The sequence below is a fragment of the Diabrotica virgifera genome, chromosome 6 (genome assembly GCF_917563875.1).
Source record: "Diabrotica virgifera virgifera chromosome 6, PGI_DIABVI_V3a".
Taxonomy (NCBI): Eukaryota; Metazoa; Arthropoda; class Insecta; order Coleoptera; family Chrysomelidae; genus Diabrotica; species Diabrotica virgifera.
In genome coordinates, this window is record NC_065448.1 from 199,828,167 (window position 1) to 199,850,985 (window position 22,819).

A 22,819-nucleotide genomic window follows, 5' to 3' on the forward strand; every position below is an offset into this window, starting at 1 on the left:
AAGCATTTTTCATGCGGGAGCTACCACACAACCGGTACTACTTCTGTTTAAATTTTGTATATTATTATTACCATAGTTTTTTAAACAATTTATTTATTTATTTAATTATTTATAATGTACCAATTACATACGCCAATCATATCGCACGACAAAACTGTGGAAAACCAACAACCAACCTACAGTTTACAGGACTTAAGCAGTCACCATATGTAAATGAGGGAAACTCCTGGAGTTGGCCGAAGAAATCAATATTCACCTTATTCATAGTCTAAAAGATAAAACTACTTTCTTTTATAGGAGATGGCGCAAAGGCGCAACCTCGATCTATGCTGGGTTTCGAGTAACTCACAGTTGCAACTACTCCCAAGCTTCCGAACCGTACTCCATAGTTTCCCCCCCTCAGCCAACATCGACCAGTCATAATCGAAATAGATTCAGAAATATTCAGATTGAGTTACACTAAATACCAATTACCAATCTTGTGAATTTGTTTAGAAACATTGTTTAGACAATTTCTGTCCAAAAATTTCGCCGGCACCCTTCTGATTTATTTAAAGGGGACATTTTTGAATAGGAATCCGAATCCGCAAAGAAACCAAATCAGAATTTTTTTCAGACGAGAGCGGCCTCACATTATAGACTAATTGCATATTATGTTTCTCGGTAACTAAATATTCCAGTTGTTAGTCATCTCTTATCTCACACTGAAAAATGGTAATAAAATTTTATGACCGCTTGCAATCTTGTAAAAATGTATTAGCACAAATTTTGTTTATACATAAACTTTTTAACACGTTGACGGACAGTGCGTCAAATGTATAAGCAAGTGTTGTGACACTATATGAATTTTGCAAAGTAGAATATACACTGGCGCGCAAAAAATTTAGGTCACTAGATGAATTATTTGATGCCTCGGATTTCCTAAACCTGTTGTCCGATTTGAATGATTTTTTTAGTATGTTATAGCTTTATTATTTAAGAATCTTAATGTGTTAATATTGTTTGCTAGACAGGTAAATGTCATTTCATACCGGGTGTAACAATCATACTGTGTTTTTCCTTAAAGTTCGGAACACGCTGTGGAATATTATAGCATAGATAAAATGAGGCGTTCAGAGCAACAGTGGCCTAACAAACATCCCACAATTTTACCAAAACGATATTATTACATTAAAGTTATTCTTTATTTAAGTGTTTTCAGATGCAGACTAGTTCAAGCAATGGTTGCTTCAGCCACCCTGCATCTGAAAACACTGAAGTAATGCATAACTTTAATGTATTAAAAGCATTTTGGTAAAATTGTGGGATGTGGGTTAGGCCACTGTTGCTCTGGACGCCTCAAATATTGAAATTAGAACTCAATTGTAGCCTTAGGCTTTCTTAACACTTTCTTTTTTTATTTTTTATTCATTTGCTTATGTTGGATAATAAAAAAGTTAGGTACTTTTAAAAAATTTTTAAAAAACAACTAGCCATGTTCTTCATCAATACAGGGTGTTTCTAAATAAGGGCGACAAACTTTAAGTGGTAATTCTACATGAAAAAATAATGACCGTTTGCCTTATAAACATTGTCCACAAATGCTTAATTTCCGTGATACCGGGATGTTGAATTTTTTCTTACCAACTGACGGTTTATTTGTTGCTCTAAAACCGATTGAGATATGCAACTGAAATTTGGTAGGTTTTAAGAGGTAGTTATTGCGCATTGTTTGGCATACAATTAAGAATTTTATATTCGCCATTGGCGTGCATACGGGATGTATCTAAAATATTTATACCCGTATACACGCCAATGGTGAATATAAAATTCTTAATGGTATGTCAAACAATGCGCAATAACTACCTCTTAAAACATACCAAATTTCAGTTGCATATCTCAATTGGTTTTAGAGCAAGAAATAAACCGTCAGTTGGTAAGAAAAAATTCAACATCCCGTATCACGGAAATTAAGCATTTGTGGACATATGTTTATAAAGCAAATTGTCATTATTTTTCATGTAGAATTACCCCTTAAAGTTTGTCGCCCTTATTTAGAAACACCCTGTATTGATGAAGAACATGGCTAGTTATTAAAGTACCTAACTTTTTTTATTATCCAACATAAGCAAATGAATCAGAAAAGAAAATGTTAAGAAAGCCTAAGGCTACAATTGAGTTCTAATCTCAATATTTTATCTATACTATAATATTCCACAGAGTGTTCCGAACTTTAAGGAAAAACACAGTATGATTGTTACACCCGGTATAAAATGACATTTACCTGTCTAGCAACAATATTAACACATTAAGATTCTTAAATAATAAAGCTATAACATACTAAAAAAATCATTCAAATCGGACAACAGGTTTAGGAAATCCAAGGCATCAAATAATTCATCTAGTGACCTAAATTTTTTGTCCGCCAGTGTAATAGCCAAATTGCTAAATTTGTTTTATGGAAACAATATGTTTTTTGTAAACATGTGGACGACGACCATGGATGTCGTATTATATTTCATATGCATCTGTAGATGTAATGTGACAAAAAATCTACAAAAATCTACCGATTTTTTGTCATAACTCGTTATTTTAAAAATGTCGTCTATAGACGTTCTGTTCATCAACGTGTTAAGAACTAAAAATATCTGAGAGAATAAAGTCAATGTATGATAGAAAAAGAATAGAAGAAAAGAATAGGATTTTGATTTTAAATTCGGCAAAATATGTTTAAGCAAGGCGAAAACATCGTGTTTCTTGAGAAAAATATTCCCATGAGATCTTTTTGCGTAATCAGTTTCATGAGATACCGCAGAATAAGGTCCAAAAAGGTTATAATAAAGATATTAAAAATGATTGTTAACAGAAAAAAATACTCAAAACTATTTCACTAACACCAAAACTAGTTCTTCTCTGTCTTGCTCGTCGATTTATTGCATTTCGATTTAATGTCCATGATTCAGCTCCTTAGTATTAAAGCACACTGTGTATGGTTTGTTCAACAGTAAATGGTTTGAGTTCAATTAGTGCGGTCGTAAATATTATTAAATTTATCTGACCTGGCCCATTGTTAAGACCCACCCGGAGCGATAAGCCACCGAGGTAGACAGAGTTGGTCTTTTGCAATTAACACTGACTAGACGGTACTCCCATAATAAAGCCTAAAATAAATTTTACCTGAAACCGGGCCTTTTATACTATTATCGGTTAATCCGGTCTGTTTATAGTGGTAACTAATTAAACTTAACCATTTACTGTTTAACATACCATATACATAACATATTATAATTAGCCTTATTCTGAGGGCCAATATCAGATCTTTGCTGCATAAAATCTTTTTCATTTTCACGAAGTTGGCACGTGCTTTTTCAATTCTCTCTCTTATTTCTGGAGTATAATCGTTATTTTCTGTGATTATCGTTCCCAGTAAATATATTTTTTACTCTCTCAGACTGCTGGCCGCCTACCGTTAATATTTCATTTGTATTGTTGTTTTTGCTGTACAATGGGGCATTCGATTCCATAGAACTCTGGACCGTATTAAACGGAATGAATAACGCAAGGAAGTCATCTAAGATTTGCCGATGACATAGTGCTCATAAGCAACAATACAGAAGAACCAATCTACATACTAAAGATGCTTAAACATGAATCTGAGGAAGGCGGTTTAAAAATGAATTTAAATAAAACAAAAGTGATGACAAATCAAAATATCAGAATCGACTTAGTTGGAAGTGAGATCGAAAGTGTCGAAGAGTCACATGATCAAACTAGACAAACAAAATCAAACGGACGAGATAGCTATAAGAATCTGAATTACTTGGGCAGCAGTTGCAAGACTCAGTGATGTGTTGAAAAACAAAAAGATACCAATAAATCTAGAAAAAAGGGTACTCAACAGTTGTATTCTACCAGATAAGACTTATGGAGTGGAGACCGTGACACTTACAGGGTTATCAGCCAATATATTAAGAACAACACAGAGGGCCATCGAACGAGCTATCTTAAGAGTATCTCTGAGAGAACATATTCGAAATGGGACGTACGAAACAGGACGAAGGTGGAATATGTTATTGGAAGAATTGCGCAAATGAAATGGAGCTGGATAGGACAGTACACGTGCCACGGCAAAACAACGAAAGGTGGACGAGAAACATTTTACATTGGAGACCACGCGAGCATAGTCGTAGCAGAGGAAGACCACAAAGACGATGGCTAGATGACTTCAAAGCAAAAGTGGGGAGAAACTGGTACCAAATAGCACAAAACAGAGAAGAGTGGAGAACTCATGGGAGGCCTTTGTATAGGAGTGGATGCAACCAGGCTAAAGAAGAAGTTATTGTTTTCTTTAGGGACATTCACTTAACAAGCTACATGTTTTTATGGATTCGGCTGCCTCTAGAGATGTATATTCTCGGGATGAATACAGTCACTTAACTTCCACAATATTATTGTCACTTACTGACCCGTCCGGACAAGGTCGTAAAAACCCATAACCTTTTTCAAACACAGAAACAATCCACACTGCTTTACTATATTTTTTATTTTGATAGCAATTTCTGGCTGTTCTTCGTTTCTTATCAGATAAAACAATTGTTCCAGATATCGTTATCGCGTTTCCTCTTTTTACTTCTTTATCGATGATTATTCTGCCGCGCCGTTTTCATTTTCTAATATTCCATAATCTTTCTATTCCTGCTCTTAAAGAAACTGTTTATTAGATTTTTTTCTTTCTCATTTAATTTATACCGATCCAGATTAGCTCCATATAACAGTTTTAAGTTCTACTTCCATCAGACTAATCAATACGTTTATTTAACATACGTATTATTAAGTGACAACACATTTTTCTTTTGTCTTATTTATTTCTGTTGTTTTCGTACAGAGAAGAAATCAATATAGATGTAAGATTTTTAAAATTGATTGTTACCTATTATTCCTTGTATATTGATCCTTTTTTATTTTTAATATGAAGGTGAAAATATTTTTAACCTCTCCTCAATTAATTTTAGAAGTGGTTATTTACTGCTCTTACTCCATATCTATTTACATATCGTCCAATTGTTTTCCCTTAAATTTAGCTCACCACAAATGCAAAAAGTAATGGACAATGAAAATTTTAAAGATAAAGTAATAATTTCAATTAAAATCTTTAATAAACATAAAAGTGCGACAAAAGAGAAATACCATGGATGGTATTATTAGAAACACTATTTGACAAATGAAGACTATGCTCCAATTCCAATTCAAAATATAGTCAAATACAAAGCTTCAGAGATACATGAAAAAATGCAAATAAAAAAAGACAACTTTATGGTACTTAAAAACATTAAAATGCCAATTGCCAACTAGGGTTTATATATCAAAATCTAATACGGCCAAGGGGACTGAAAATATTTCAACAAAAGTAGTTAAATTAATTTCAGAAGGTCACGTTGATGCGTTATAAATAGACGTTATAGTAGTAGGCTTATATTACCTACTAACATTAAAACATTTTGTTGTACAAAGTAATTGATATGGCAACGCTGTTAGGATAAAGTTCTGTGTGACGCGATTGAAGCAGAAGGCACTGCTATCTATCGAACATAAATATTACCGATGGTGTAGATGGCGCAATGTCATGGCGGCACAAATTCTTAGCGGCAATTCAAGATATAATTCTTGTTTAACGAGATTTTTCATATGTTTAGGAAAAAATATTCAACATTTTATTGGAAATATTTTCCATTGTTACAGTTTTATATATGTTGTTATTGAAATTTTATCCAATTTCTTACCGGTAGCTTTATTATAAGCCGAAACATATTATTTTTTCCTACTGTGGCAAAACTGTACATTCAAAAATTTTAAAAAAATTCATAAGTATTTCCTAGGATTATATCTTTATGCTGTAAGAAAATTAACAAAATTGTATGTTTAGTTTTCCCGCTTTATACTTGAAAAAAATGAGTTTTTTTGAGTTTTTTCGAAAACGAAAACATGAAGTTTGCTCAAAATTTGTCAAAATACTTCTAGTGATCACATATACCTTCTCAATTTTTTTCAAATTTTTTGAATGTGTAGTTTATTTTTGGGGGGGTTCAGATCAACCTTAATATAGTTTTTTTAGTTAGATGCATAGTTTTTAAGGTATTCTCAAAAAACCGTTCGAAAAGGTATTATGTTTCAATGAAAATGGCCAATTATCAACCACGAATATCTCAAAAAGTATTGAGTTTAAAAAAAAAACTTATAGAACAGTTTTTGCTTAGAATTAGGTTCTGTAGCGAATTCCGTGGTAATTTTAACCAAAAAATTGTCTACCCCTAAGAAGGGGTGGGAACCACCCCCAAGATAAAAGCACACATCGGCATAGGGTAGACTTTGAATTAGGAGATAAGTAGAGGCTAGGCCCAAAATTTCATTAAGATCCATGCAGTAGGATAGAATTCGAAGGTAATATCCTGTTCTTGCTCCCATTGACTGGCGTACTATTGATTTAAAGCATGATTATTTTAGCGTATTCATCTATTTTTATTTTTTTTTCAGCACCCTCTGCAACACTACACTTTGTAGAACAACCAACAGATCGGTTTAGATTTCGCTATAAGTCAGAAATGGCGGGAACCCATGGAAGTCTTACTGGTATTAATTCCGACAAATCGAGGAAACCAACATATCCCACAGTAGAACTAAGAAATTGTGGCAATCACGACAAAGTTGTTATAAGATGTTCAATATATCAAGCAAATGCAAACCCTAAAGGTTTTTATCCTCATGCTCACAGATTGATGATGAAAAGAGGGCGTGAAGAGTTCGACGATCCTCATGATGTGGAGGTTGGGCATGAAGATGGCTTTAGAGCCGTGTAAGTAGTTAGTCAACATTTAGATTTGTTTTTAACCCTCTTTTTCCCAAACGAAGAAATCCTCAACCCATGATAATTTTCTTTTAGCATTTTATATTGTTTTAGGGCCCAATTAAGCAAAAATTATATTTAAAATTATTTCCGCCCCCTAACCCCCAAAAAAGCCATTAAAAAAATGTGTATCTTATGAGATCCATTGGACAGATAGGTCTTGGAAGCGGTATCCTAAGAGATACATTGGGCACGACAAACCACTATTACATGGTGGGAAAATGAGTTACAAATAACATAATTTTCCTGTATAATATTTGTGTAATTAAAAAAAGTTAATTAAAAATTAAATAAAAGAATGCAATATAAATAATAAATATAATTAAGTATATTATATAATAATTGTACAATACGTGTATGATTTTATCATATGTGATGATATTTATGTTTTTTTTTGTTACAAAACATAATCTAATGCCACACTTTAACCAGTATGATGATCCATTGGATACCTACACAATGTCACAATGAGGACCATGCTGCCCAATGTGTACTGGAAGATAGATACATTTTATAAAAGTTAATTGCAAATTGCATTTGCATTTGAAGCATTTGATACTATCAAACATGACAAACTCATAGAACTATTACATCTTTCAGGACTTGACACTAAGGACATCCAGATTATAAAAAATCTATATTGGAATCAAACAGCCCACATAAAGAATGGACATATGGTGAGTCAAAACATAACCATTTCTAGAGGGGTTAGACAGGGCTGTATTCTTTCGCCACTGCTTTTCAACCTGTACACGGAACAAATATTTCTAGAGGCACTAGAAGAGTACAATGAGGGCATCAAGATTAATGGCGTACCAATAAGTAATTTTCGATATGCAGATGATACTGTTATACTAGCCGATAACATCGAAGATTTACAGATGATGCTAAATAGAGTAAATACAACTGGCAACCAATTTGGACTGAAGATCAATAGAAAGAAAACTAAATTTATGGTGATCAGTAAAAAGAACATTCAACATATCGACCTGAATATTGAAGCCGAACGTATTGAAAGAGTACACCGATTTAAATATCTGGGATATACAGTAAATGATAAGTGGGACCCAGACGTAGAGATTAGGATCCGAATTGAAATAGCAAGATCCAAATTCATAAAAATGAGAAAGCTCTTAAGCAACCGCAACCTAAGCGTTAACCTCCGATGGCGCGCCACAAAATGATTTGTACTCTCTACGCTACTTTACGGAGTAGAAGGGTGGACGTTAACAGCAGCAACTATAAAGAAGTTAGCGGCTCTAGAAATGTGGCTGTATCGACGCATACTGAGAATTCCTTGGACAGACAGTGACCAACACAGAGGTATTGAGACGAATGGGTAAAGAGTTGGAATTGTTAACAACTGTTAAAAGGATAAAAGCGTCATACCTGGGCCATGTGTTCCGTAATGATAAGTACAGTCTGCTACAGCTTATCGTCGAAGGCAAGATTGAAGGTAGAAGAGGTTTGGGCAGGAAGAAGAAGTCCTGGCTGAGAAACTTGAGAGAATGGTTTCAAATACCAGAAGCTGCGAACATAATACATGCGGCACAAAACAGAGAAACCTATCGTTTGATGGTCGCCAACCTTCGGTAGAAGACGGCACATAAAGAAGAAGAAATTGCAAATAAACCAGAAAGTATTAGTGCCTAAAACTTGTGAATAATTAAACTTAAATAACATAATAACAAGTCACTGGAATAGGTTTTCATAAAAAAATATAATAGAATAGTAACACTAAATTAAATTTACCGGTTGTGTTGATGGCTTGAAAAACGCGCACCCTCACAGAACAAGAAAATAAATCAACATAACTTAATATGTACTTTGAAACCTTTTCAGTCAAAGATAGCCAACTATATAGAGAAAGAACAGCTGATTGTGATAACCAAAGTTTGAACTATTGAAAAGCCCGCAATATTTAAAAAATCAATTATAAAGTTATGTATCTTGTTGAGATACATTGGGCAAAAGAGGGTTAATTAATCTTCATTATTGTCAGTCAATAATTAGGCGAGGAAATAAAGCATATTACATCTCTTAGCTTTTTTAAAATAAGACGGATCGTTATAAAACCTTTTTTCCATTCGATTCGTTAGAGTTTTAGGAAAATTCTTGAACACTTGGCATGAGGGACAAATGAAAATTGCATTGGTGTAGGCGGAAAATGAATTTTCCAAAGTGCATCTCAAAGTGTTCAAAAAATAAAAATTCACAACTCAGAAAATAATTATGGAAATGAGATCAATTTTCACCCTCGGGGGTTTTTTGAGGTCACTGAACAAGAATCTCGGGCCGGTGAAGCTGTAAGAGGTACCTGGTGCCCGGTATTCCGGTGTGCACGTCGTCTCCTGGAGTTTTATGGAAATTCATTATGAAAATCGTTGAAACTTGTTATTCCAAGATTTTTTAGGTTGCTGAACACGAATATTGCTTCGGCGATGCTGTACGAGGTACCTGGTGCACGGTATTCCGGTGTGCACGTCGTCTCCTGGAGTTTTATGGAAATTCATTATGAAAATCGTTGAAACTTGTTATTCCAAGATTTTTGAGGGTGCTGAACACGAATATTGCTTCGACGATGCTGTACGAGGTACCTGGTGCCCGGTATTCCGGTGTGCACGTCGTCTCCTGGAGTTTTATGGAAATTCATTATGAAAATCGTTGAAACTTGTTATTCCAAGATTTTTGAGGGTGCTGAACATTAATATTGTTTTGACGATGCTGTAGGAGGTACCTGGTTCCCGGTATTCCGGTATCTACGTCGTCTCCTGGAGTTTTATGGAAATTCATTATGAAAATCGTTGAAACTTGTTATTCCAAGATTTTTGAGGGTGCTGAACACGAATATTGCTTCGACGATGCTGTACGAGGTACCTGGTTTCCGGTATTTACGTCATCTCTTGGAGTTTTATGAAAATTCGTTATGAAAATAGTTGAAATTTATTACCACGGGGTTTTTGAGGTCGCTGAACACGAATATTGCATCGACGATGCTATACGAGGTACCTGGTGCCCGGTATCTACGTCGTCTCCTTCAGTTTTATGGAAATTTGTTATAAAATTCAACAGTGGATAACAATAACAGTAATTTATTTTAATTCAAAGCGCAAATTATAAAAAAAATAATTCGAAATTTTTTTTAGTATTAATAATATCTAATTCCAGGAGACGACGTAGCTACAGAGCACCAGGTACCTCGTACATCATCTTCGTTGCAATATTCGTATTCAGCGACCTCAAAAACTCCGAGATAATAAATTTCAACTATTTTCATAAGGAATTTTCATAAAACTCCAGGAGATGACGTAGATATCAGGTACCTCGTACATCATCTTCGATGTAATATTCGTATTTAGCGACCTCAAAAACCCCGAGATAATAAATTTTAAATATTTCCATAAATAATTTTCATAAAACTCCATGAGATGACGTGGATACCGGGCACCAGCTACCTTGTAGAGCATCGCCGAAGTAATATTGGTGTTCAGCGACCTCAAAAACCTTGAGATAACAAGTCTAAACGATTTTCATAATGAATTTCCATAGAAACGCCAGGGGACGACGTACATATCGGGATACCGAGCACCAGATACCTCTTACAGCTTCGCCAACCCAATATTTCTGTTCAGCGACCTCAAAAACCCCCGAGTATAAAAATTGAACTCATTTCCATGATTATTTTCCGAGTTGTGAATATTTATATATTCAACGTTTTGAGATGCACTTTTATAAAATGCATTTTCCGCCTACAACAATGCAGTTTTCATTTCTCTCTCATGCAGTGTTCAAGAATTTTACCGAAGCTCTCGCGAATCGAATGCAAAAGATTTTATAACGATCCGTCTTAAAAAAAGTTAGAAGTTTAGGCCATTTTAGTGCTTTATTTCCTCGCCAAATTTTGTTACTAACAGTATTGTACAGCTGGTTCCAAAAAAAACTGATACGACTCTTAAAGCGTATTTTGTAGAAAATTGAGCAGTGTATTTTGAAGGATAAATACTTATTTACATAATGTCACTGTCACTGCCAAATCTTAAAATTTTTCAGATAACTTATTCTGTTCAATCTCAAAAAATAGCTCCACATGCTGGCAAAGAACTAAAATCAAGAATTGTAACGAAATTAGATGGTTGGTCACTATCTGCTGTAGCGAACCATTTTAAAGTAAAAGCAGAACAACCGTTTTTAATATTAATAAAAGATGGAGAGAACAAGAAACTCTCGAAAGAAAGCAAGGTTTGGGAAGAGCTCTCTGAAGAATACAATTTCATAGTTCCTTTCACGCAGATCATAGCCACCTTTACTTTACAAGCCATGAAGAGAAAAAGGCAACGTCGCAATTGATGACGTCCGTAGTCTGACTTTCGGACTACCGCTTTCGAAACTACGATTTTAAAGTACAAATTCTGGTAAAATTTATAGTATTTTTTGAGTCGAACAATAAAATAGTATTAATTGGAAGTTTGTACAAAATAATATTAAAAGTAATTCCTTGTAAGTAAACGTTTATTATACAAAAAAAAAAAACAATAACAAGAATATAAACGGGATTAATTTTTTTCGAATCCTAAGAAAACTAATAAGTATTTTTCAAAAATTTAAACGCAGAGTGAAAGATTACGTTAGGACCAAGGACCCAAAGCTCCTGAAAACTTCTATGTTTATTTTAATAAGTTACAGGGGTGAAAACCTAAGAAAATTTAGTGTGATTTTTAGTTTCAAATATGTCATTAAAAAAACTTTTTATTCATTCTAAGGGACTTTTGGCCCTCGGTAATAAAGTAATCTTTTATTCTGCGTTTCAATTTTTCAAAAATACTTATTAGTTTTCTCAGAATTCGAAAAAGATTATTACCTTTAAAATACAGGCGTCAAAACTTTTCATTTTGTTCCTTTCCCCTTAAAGTTTGTCGAACTTATTTAGAAACACCCTGAATTGATAAAGAACAAATCTAGTTGTTAAACATAAGCAAATTAATCAAAAAAACAGAATGTTAAGAAAACCGGAGTCTATAGTTGGGTTTTAATTTCAGTATTTTTTAAATGCCCGGTACACCATAAAAATTTAACTTTTTACCAACAATATTATTACAGAGGTATTGTTAAAGAATTAGGCTATAACATATTATAAAAATCACTTAAATCTGCCAACAGGTTTAGGAAATATGAGACATTAAAAATGACAAAATTTTTAAGTGGACGGATTTCTATATGCACGAAAGTTTATATAAAAATATAATATTATATTGAACTAAAATCATCTTAACAACATACCTTTTAATGTTCTTTATAATTTGGAGCACGAAATATTGTAAAATGTTTCAGTTTCTCTGTAAATACAGTGAAAATTATTTAAAAACAAATGAGAACTGTCAGAATTAATCGGTCTACCAATAGATGTTGCCAAGTTTCAACTTCATGGCTTGTTAAGTAAAGGTGGCTATGCGCAGATGGACCGAAGACTACGAGCTTTTATCACTGCTGATGAAGATATTACAAAATATTAATTTTATTTTTACATACCTAAGTTTAGTATAGTTTTGGTCTTCCAGACACTCGCTTTCTTTCGAGAGTTTCTTGTTCCCTCCATTTTTTATTATTAGAAAAACTGTGGTTCTGCTTATGTTAAAATGTCTTGCTGCCTCTGATGGTGCCCAGTTATCTTTTAATTTGGTTACAATTCTTGCTTTAATATATTGTTAAGTCGTTTGTTTTATTCCTTAATAATAATAAAAATAATAACAACAACCCTATTTTATGTAAAAACTATCATTTATATACTCTTTATAAAATGCAGTAATTCAAAATAATATCAAAATTTAGACCTTAATAATTATTACAATTTATGAATTAACATAGAGTCTAATTTAATTTACTTACCGTTGCACGTCATTATATACGCCAGAGATCTAAGTTGACATAGTTGCCAAAGTATAAAAAAATCAAATATATCACATAATTATTGTAAACGTGGATTATACAACAAAACAAATTAATATTCAATGTAAATAAGTAAAAACTTAAGAAATTGAGAACAATAATTAAGTTACAATCTTTTAAGATTTGCAGTGCAAGCGTTTTTGCACTGCATTGTTAATAATTAAAAAACGGCTCCGAACTCTTGGCATGAAGCCGGTAGCTTTCTTTGTATATGTCTACAATAACAACTAAAAAAGTTGTCAGATACCTCGATTATTCCAAGTCGTGATATTAGGTGAAATTTATATGTTTATAGTAGAGGATCTTATTATAGTAAAGTAAATAATAAAAGCAGTAAATATAATAAAACAGATACTTATAGTAAAGAATATAAACAAATATGAAGTGTCATCACCGCAACTGTCAAATAAATGTTACCAATTTATTCTAAAATGTCACCTTCGTTCGATTACAGTTACAGTGTGTTCCGAACAAATCTGCTTCATAAAAACGCTTTATAATCCATTTATACAAATTAAATGAAACATATTATTGTGTATTTCTTTAGCTTAACATTGATAGAAATCGTCAAATATTATTTCTACGCGTACCTAATAAAATATGTCTAGTGGATGTAATGCCAATGTACTCGGCAAAATGATTCTAAAAAAGAACACACCTACCGCCTAAATATTTCGTGTTGGTACCATGTGACGTCACAGGCTATGACGCGGATGACGTGTAACGGTTAGTAAATTAGACGAAGTATATGTAATCAGTTGTTAGTTTGTTTATTTTAACTGACTTTGACAGTCTGTCATAATAAATATAATATAATGTCAGACCAATCAAATACACTGCTCAAAATAATCAAATCTTACTAAGGCCCGGTTTTTCAGTGAGCGGTTAAAATTTTGGTTAGCTAACCTAGTTTAAATTTTAACCCTCATAGCGTTTTTCAGTGCTTTAAATCAAGTTAAGAAAATCTCGGTTAGCTAACCACTTTTTTTCTTCTGTTGGCAGCAGTAACTATACGTGCGCATGTGCGATTCGAGAAATAATGATCAATTTGACAGAAAAATAAATAAAAGACAATTTCATGACCAAATTAAAAAAATGATTAATGCTCGGTTTCATAGCAGAAGATAATTCGAATTACTGGGACAATTTAGACTTTTTTTCCGATTTTGTTTGTCAAAGACCACGGTCTTATCACTATTTGAACAGATTGACCAGGAAATAAGAAGTCAGACTCTTTGGTAAAATTAAGTATTTTGCTGTGTAGACAAAAATAAAATAATCTTTTTAAAATATTATTAGGAATCATATGCATTAAATCCTGTTACAGTAAGTGTAAACATAGGTACCTGTTACAGTTATATTTAAATATATTTCCTTATAATTCCTTCCTATATAATAACGATAATAATTTATAATTTCAATAATAATAATTTCCTTATAATAATAACGAGGTATTAGAATACTTCCCGCGATGAAAGAAAATAACATAACCCAACTAATCACTTCTGTCAGGCAGGTACTCAAAAAAAAACATGATGCATTCAATGCACCAATGCGCAAGCGTAACCGCAAAATTCGGAGTTAAACCATCTAACGAGGATCGGTTAAAATCGTGGTTAACTTAAACGAGTTTAAGCTCTAATCTAGTACTGAAAAACTGATTAAACGAGTCGTATCAGTTTTTTTAGGAACCAGCTGTAATTAGTATTTTTTTTCGTTAGTTTGTAAGCAATTCTTTCAACATGTTTGGTGATGTCTTTTATGTATTGACACTTCAACGACAGTTTTAAGTTACTCAAATTTTTCCTTGTTTTTAAGTCTCTTCGTGGTTTATAATAATTGTAATATTATTTTTAACCAATAATTTTAAACTTTTACAATTACCATAGAAATTTAATTAGCAGATAAATAGTAAGGGTAAGAACATAACTAGTGGGTCGCGCTGGGAAAATAGTTTGTTTTACATGGATGTCTACTGCGCGGCCTACAAGGAGGCTTCCCTGTGATTCGTCCGTTCGAAGCCAAGTTGTCACTACCTGCGCTATCTGAGTTGATACTTTTTATATAATCCCCTTTTTTTTTGAGTGAATTTGATGGCCTTGGCCGAGCCAATTAGCCAGACATTTTGTTATTTTAAAAACAAACAAATTTGATTTTTCAATCAGAGGAATTTTTTCTGTATTTCTAACTCTAAATACATAACAAACTAACATTATTATCTACAATTATTATCTAAATAATACTCTGTTTTGGTTGTTCATTTTTTTTTTGTAAATTTTTATTTTTTTTGTATTTTTTTTGCATTTTTTTTATATTGTAATTTGTTTTTTTTTTATTAATTTTTTTATAAATTGTTTTTTTTACTACGCTAAGACGTAAACCCGATTCATCCTCGCGGGGGTTTACATCTTCTTAGTTTTTTTTTTGCATTTTTTATTTTTTTTGTTTTTTTTTGCATTTTTTATTTATTTATTTTTTATTTTTTTTTCTTTTCTTTTTCTCTTTTTTTGTTCTTTTCTTTTTTCAATTATAATATACAATAATTACTTAAATCTACAGGATTTAAAACAAAATAACAACAAAACAAACATGTTTGTTTTGTTTTAACAAACATGCCTGCTTTGTTTTAACAAAATTTCTTAAATACAGGGTAAATTTTATTGCTACAATCTATATTTACAATTTTTGATATGTTCGTAAATTATTTTTAATATATTAATCTCTTCAGAAAAAATCAAATTGTTCAGGTAGACGGGAAGTGGAATTTTTAATATATTAAGATTATCATAAAATTTGTTTATATTTACTGATTGATGTGAACATTCGAGGAGAATATGTAGTAGATTACCTTCTTTTCCACACTCACAGTTAGGTGACTCTGTGAGACCCAGACTGTACATATATGAAGGGGGGTAAGAGCATGATTACATCTCAATATATTTATAACTCTTATGAAATGGCGATTTGATACAGAATGAAACCATCTTTTAACGGGAATTTCAGGTCGCATTTGTTTGTAATTACTACCAGTTCTCGTGTTTCGATAATACCTTTGCCAATTTTCTTTTTGGTGTCGTCTACTAATAATATCAATATCCGAAATGGGTAGTAAGTTCATGGGAAGTTCTTCGCCTATTTCTAGGGCGGATTTGGCTAGCCTGTCTACTATTTCGTTACCCCTAATGCCTGCGTGTCCCTTTATCCATGATATAATGATGTTTTTTCCTAAATTTGCAATTTTATTATAAAGAGTCATAATTTCCAGTTCTATATGATTGAGTTGTTGGTACTTATGTACGTTAGTTAGTCTATCAACGACACTCTTACTGTCTGTAAATATTATGCAGCTATAGGGTTCGTTACTAAATATGTGTCTTAAAGCAAAAAGTATCGCTATCATTTCAGCGGTGTATATCGATGATTCACAAGGCAATTTGAATAATTTTTTAAATCCACTTTGAATATTGATTATTGCACATCCTACTTTGTTTTGTACTTTGGATCCATCTGTATAGTAAAACTGATAATGTGGCCATTTATGAAGTATAAATGATTGAAAAACGGCTGGATTTAAATTAATATCCATAAAAAAAGTATTAATTTGTTTTGAGAAAATTTCTTCTAATACATGGGAATACATAGGTGAAACTTGATTTTCATAAGTATAGAAAGTACTTCGGTATTGAGATATTTTCAAGTAACTATCTACAAGAAGGGGACATTTTTTCTTTGTCCAATATTTATGAGTTAGATCTAAAATTGATAAGTTATGTATATCCTGCAGATAGTTTGTATTTTTTCCTATAGTTCTAGTAATAAATTTATCACTTAAAAACTGTCGTCGAAATTCCAGGGGTGGTTCTATCGCCTCAACTTCCATTATATTAACGGGTGTAGACTTCAAATATCCAAGACAAAGTCGAAGACATTTATTTTTTTGTATTTCTAATTTATTCACATGTGTGTTTGCAGCAGTTCCATACAGATGACAACTGTAATCGAAAATAGGACGAATCATAGTACGGTAAAATAAAAGTGCTATATTTGGATCGGCACCCCAATTAGTTCTACAAAAGGCTCGTAGAATATTCATTGCATTTTCAGACTTTTTTATGATATGATGCATGTGATCCTTCCATAGAAGTTTTCTATCCAAATAAGTACCGAGATATTTTATACAATTTTTAATAGGATATTGAATTTGACCTACTGCCAAATGACCTTGTGGAATTTGACGATTTCTGGAGAAAATGCAAATTTCTGTTTTAGATTCTGATATTGCTAAACCAATATTTTGATAGTGATTAAGAACAGCCTTAATTGAGACATTAAAATTATTTTTACATATATCCAATGATTTGTGGGATGTGTAAACTACTACATCATCAGCATATTGAATAATCTTTGTTGTGCTATTAATACAATTTTCTAAATCAATATTATATAAAATATATAACATTGGACTTAATATGCTACCCTGTGGTAGTCCTATATTTGTAAGACGTGGAGTGGAGATGGAATTGTTGATTTTTAAAACCGTCCATCTACTAGTGTACAGTGTCCTCAGAAATCTAGCTAAGTTGATGGGAAAACCAATGTCTACTAGTTTTTTTTATACATAATGTCCAAATTAACGGTATCGAATGCAGAAGAGACATCTAGAAAAGCAGCCATAGTATACGCATTATCAGTAAAGTTTATTAGTATAGATGAGACTAAGGAAGTTATCGCATCTTGAGTTGATTTTGATTTTCGAAATCCATATTGAGATTTTGGGAAAATATCTTCTTGCTCTAACCAGTGTTCAATTCTATTTTTTATTAATCTTTCTAACGTCTTTAGGAAGCAAGAAGCTAGGGATATTGGTCTATATGAACTATAAGAATTTTCTGGTTTTCTAGGTTTTTTAATAGGTATTAGAATATATTCCTTCCAACTCTCTGGAATTTGTGACGTGTCATTCCAAATTTCATTAAAAATATGTAATAATGATATTTTATATTGAAGTGGTATATGGTATATCATGGAATATGAAATATTGTCTTTACCTGGAGCACTGCTATTTTGTTGACTAAGTACTCGATCTAACTCCCACAATTTAAATGGTTGTTCTAAGCCAAACTTATCCCTTGAAACTGTTTCGCTGTATTCTGGAAAATATTGGGAAGGTACCCACTGAGGAGATATTTTATTATGAAATTCATCTAGCCAGCTTGAATTTGGATTTATTGGAAACTTGTTGGACTGTTTGCGGTTTTTAAAGGCGTTTACTTTCTTCCATACTTCACTGATTTTTGTTTTGGAGTTAAGGCTTTCGCAGTACTCTATCCAATTCTGTTTTTTCTTTTGCTTGAAGAGTTTTTTTGCGACAGCATCAAGTCTCTTAAATTCAAATAAATTATCCCTTGTAGGGTTTTGTTTATATTTTCCGTATGCAATTTTACGGTTATCAGCAGCAGTTTTACAACTTTCGCACCACCATTGGTTTGAAATTTGTCTCTTATGTATGACGTTAGATGAAAACTTCGGTATTGCTAAATTGGCTGCTTTATTTATGTTTGCTATTAACTGTTGATAATTACCGGGAGAATTTTCAGCTTCTAGTACAGAGGTGTATAAGTCCCAATCGGCCTTGTTAAGATTCCAGATCTTATGAAAGTTTTCAGTTGGAGATGAAGTTGTATTATCTGTTTCCATGTTTATGATAATCGGAAGATGATTGGATCCATGAGGATCTTGTAAGACACTCCACGTTAAAAAATTTGAAAGATCTTGAGTACAAAATGTTAAGTCAATTAATCCCTTTTTGTATTCAGTTTATTTTTGAATTTCTAAAGTAATTAAATTCAGTAAATTTTTGAAATATGAAGGAGGATCTGATTATTTATAGCTGACATTTCATCACTATCATCACTTGACTGACACAACATCGCAAAAGCACAGTCTTTTTGTCATTCAAATTTCATTAAACTACTTCACTTGATAGTGATTCTAGCTCGACTGACAGCGCAGGTGACCTCCTTGCTATGTGCTATCGACATCGACCACGACTTAACTAGTAGCATCCACCGCGACCTACACCTCCACCTCGACCTACTTGTTCTTTTCTTATTGTATACAATTCCTGTATTTTTACATCAGCTACCTTATAATAAAGAATGCATCTGTTGTTGATCTGCCTTGCATAAAACCAATTTTCTCTTTCTTTACGTATCAGTATATCAATTACTCTCCCATATTTTCATTGTGTGATTAAGTAGTATTATGGCCCTGTAGTTTATGCATTGTTGTATATCTCTCTTGTTTTTGTAAACAGGTACTAATATACAGCTTCTCCATTCGTCTGGCATTTGTCCCACTTTCATAATACTATTAAATAATCTGTTGCCAAGTTGTTTCTGTCTCTCCTAATGCTGTCCACACTTCCACAGTGGAGGACAGACCTCATCCGTCCGCTGAAGGGTTAGTCATAAACTCACATCACTAAATGTTGTATCATTAATTTTTCTGGATAATTTTGAAACGGGAGATACTTAATATTTATATTTTCTTTTTTAGATTTCAAGGAATGGGAATTATTCACACCGCAAAGAGAAATCTGGTAACTGAATTGGTAAGAAAAAAGGTTCAACTGCAAGAGGAACATGTTGCCAGAACGGAAAACAGAAGAGGATTGACCCAGAAGGAAGTAGTAGAGGTGAGTGTTTGCTGAAAATTGTTCGCACCATTTTTATGTTAAAAGGATCCTTAAGATTTAAGTTTAGATTTACCAAAGCTAGTTTGAAAGCTACTATGTCCTTGGGAAGATGTGTAAGAATGTGCGGTAAAAATTGGGAATTAACGCCAAAATGACTCTATAGTTATACAAAAGGGTTATTAGACCGATGATAACCTATGGGTCGGTGATGTGGTGGACAAAGATGCAGCAAGTGGAAGAAATAAGGCTGCTAGGTAATACACACAGGCTAGCATGCATTTGTATTATGGGGGCCATAAAAATAACTCCTACAGCAGCGTTGGAAGTAGTGATGTTGAAAAAGTAACTATTCGTTACAAAGTACTCGTTACTTACGAATACCGAAAGTAACGATTACTATACAGAGAGGCAAATCGTTACTTTGATTACTCTGATTACTTCGTTACTTCGTACTAATCTTATCAGAGCTAGTAACGACTATTGTATCTACAGTAAAACCTGTCAGTAACGGCCACTAAAAATGAAAGAACTATTGGCCGATATAGAAAGGTGGCCGCTATTGCCAGTTTTTGTAGTCTACATATAATTGGTTTGGGAAATTTTTAAACTGGCCGTTAGGACAGGTGGACGATGTTGGCAGGTGGCCGTTAACACGGGTTTTACTGTACTTTGATTACTTTGATTACTCTGATTACTTCGTTACTTCATACCAATTAGAGCGAGTAACGACTATTGTATCTACTTTGATTACTCTGATTACTTCGTACCAATCGTATCAGAGCGAGTAACGACTATTATATCTACTTTGATTACTTTGATTACTCTGATTACTTCGTACCAATCGTAACAGAGCGAGTAACGACTATTGTATCTACTTTGATTACTCTGATGACTTCGTACTTCGTGAAGGTCGTTATTATATCGGAATACCCATACAAAATACCTACCTACTGAGAAATACGATTCTCGATATGATTACTGGTACTCAAATACAAAAGTAATAGTCCTTGGACCCACATATAAAACTATTATTTATGACCACACCGTCGAAACTTTTTGCACTTGTTATTTGGGTGGAATCGGGCAAATTTGGAGCTTAGCGCATTATGGTAGTGGGGCGTTTGTCTGTTTGTCACGAAATTGTCAATTTTATGCAAGAAAAAAAATTATAACCACATTGGTCATTTTATTTTAATCATTGGTTTTATTCATATAAACAGCCAGAGTTTTTTTTCGGACAAAAATATTGGGCCATATGACGCGTCGGACACGCTAAATATGTCAAATTTATGAAAATAATAAATTAATTACCACATGGCTAATTTTCACAGAATCTACCATAAAACCTTTTTACAATAATGTGGTAACATTGTTGGACAATTTTCAAGGGGCATATGCGCAGTCGGATGCGCCGAATATGTCAATTTCCTGGAATTTTTTCATTTATTACCACAGACGTCATTTTTATTTTATACTGTTTTTTATGGGCCATTCCACGAACATACGCCTGTTTTGGATTACTTTGATAACGAACATTTTACTGTGCAACATAAGAAATAAGAAAGTAAATGGCGCTAATAATTATTCCAATAAACAACAATATAATTTGCAATTTACTTTCGTTCTTCTTATTTTGCACAGTAAAATATTCGTTGTCGAAGTAATCCAAAACAAGCGTATGTTCGTGGAATAGGGTATACATGTGTAGAACTTCAAATATTTGAGTGAATTATAAATTTTTAATGTGTCTAAAAATACTTTTAATAATAATTATATGATAATGCTGGCTAGGTAATCAAAACATATTTCTATTGGATCATTTTGTACAAAATTAACATTATTTTTCATAACTTTAATCAAACCACAATTTTTTTATTTTAAATTTGAAAAACTTAAACGGAATGAATGATCATTTGGATTTGATTTTGATCGGTTTCTTCTTCTTGTGGTGCTTTCTTCTTTAGTGGAGGTTAGCGACTACACTGGCAAATCTGTATCTATCCAATGAGGCTCTAAACAAAGATGTTGAATCAAGGCCGGTCCAGTCTCTGATTTTTCTAAGCCATGAAATCTGGCGCCTACCGGGACCTCGTTTTCCTTCAATCTTGCCCTGGATGATCAGTTGCGCGAGCAGGTACTTTTTGTTTCTCATTATGTGTCCCAGGTAGCTAACATTTCTGACTTTAATGATTTTTAGCAGTTCCCTATCTGTACCTATTCTCCTCAGAACATTTTCGTTGGTGGTGCGGGTTGTCCAAGGTATTTTCAAGATTCTTCTATAAAGTCAGAGTTCAAAGGCTTCTAACTTGTTCATCAGTGTTTTGTTTGATCGGTTACTTCTTAATTATAATGAAGCGCATTCCGCAATCCCTTTTATTTCTACCTAAAAGATAGTAGCACATTGAAGACATCAAATTGTAATCCCGCCATTTCCTGGGCGCATCTGTAAAAATATTAGTAGATTTGGATGTTGAGAGGTGACTCATATTTCTTTGCAGAAATTGCTTGAAAATAACTCGTATAATAATATTTGAGTTATCCTACCACCCAAAAAGGTACGGAACATTGTTTAAATAATCAAAATGTCAAAAAATTAAGGAAAAGTTCGATTTTTTTCATTGTTTTTTGATTATAACTTTAAAAGTTTTCATTCCGAGAAAAGTTGCACTGACATAAAAGTTGCGTAATTAAATTTTCTACAATATAAGATTAGCTAAAAATTTTAAAAATTGTCACCCTTGTTGCAAAATAGCAATAATTACGAAAAAACCATAAAAAAACAACTATTCGCATTTTACGTTTCTCAACCATTTATGCTACACTTAGAACCTTCGTATATTACCCAGAAAAACTTTGTAGTACAATAAAACAATACTGTAAATTTCATTAAGGTCGGTTCAATAGATTTTGCAAAATAAATTTTGCAATCCAGCTTTCGCAAAAAAAATTCATTTTTTCAAAATCTTGCAGGACTGAAAATAAATAAAATAAAGTTGATTTTTTTTTGCATATAGAAGAATACTGTACCTTTCATTAGCAATTTGCAAAATTAAAATCGGTTTACTACCACCGCGTCAGGATTTTTTTAAATAAACGTTAATTTTTGGTGCTACGCGCAGGACAGCGGATACGTTTGCTCTGATTGGGCATTTCAGTGACCTTTGATAATGTTTGATAAATTTTAATTTTTAGTAAATTTCAATATAAATAAATTAATTTGTTTATTGCAAAATAGAAACATACTCTGTTCTTCGAAATAACACTTTTTTTAGCAAAAACTTTCTTTGTTCATATATTTT

General features: G+C 32.7%; 1 protein-coding gene across 4 annotated transcripts in view; it reads left to right on the forward strand.

The window, feature by feature from the left end:
- The window catches only part of LOC126887133 (nuclear factor NF-kappa-B p110 subunit), a 147,222-nt gene that overhangs the window by 37,166 nt on the left and 87,237 nt on the right, over positions 1-22,819 (forward strand). For all 4 annotated transcript variants that reach the window (XM_050654491.1, XM_050654492.1, XM_050654494.1 and 1 more), the window contains exons 3-4: positions 6,511-6,829; positions 19,382-19,520. In XM_050654491.1, coding sequence (XP_050510448.1) covers positions 6,511-6,829; positions 19,382-19,520 — 458 coding nt within the window. The remainder of the gene's footprint in view (positions 1-6,510; positions 6,830-19,381; positions 19,521-22,819) is intronic.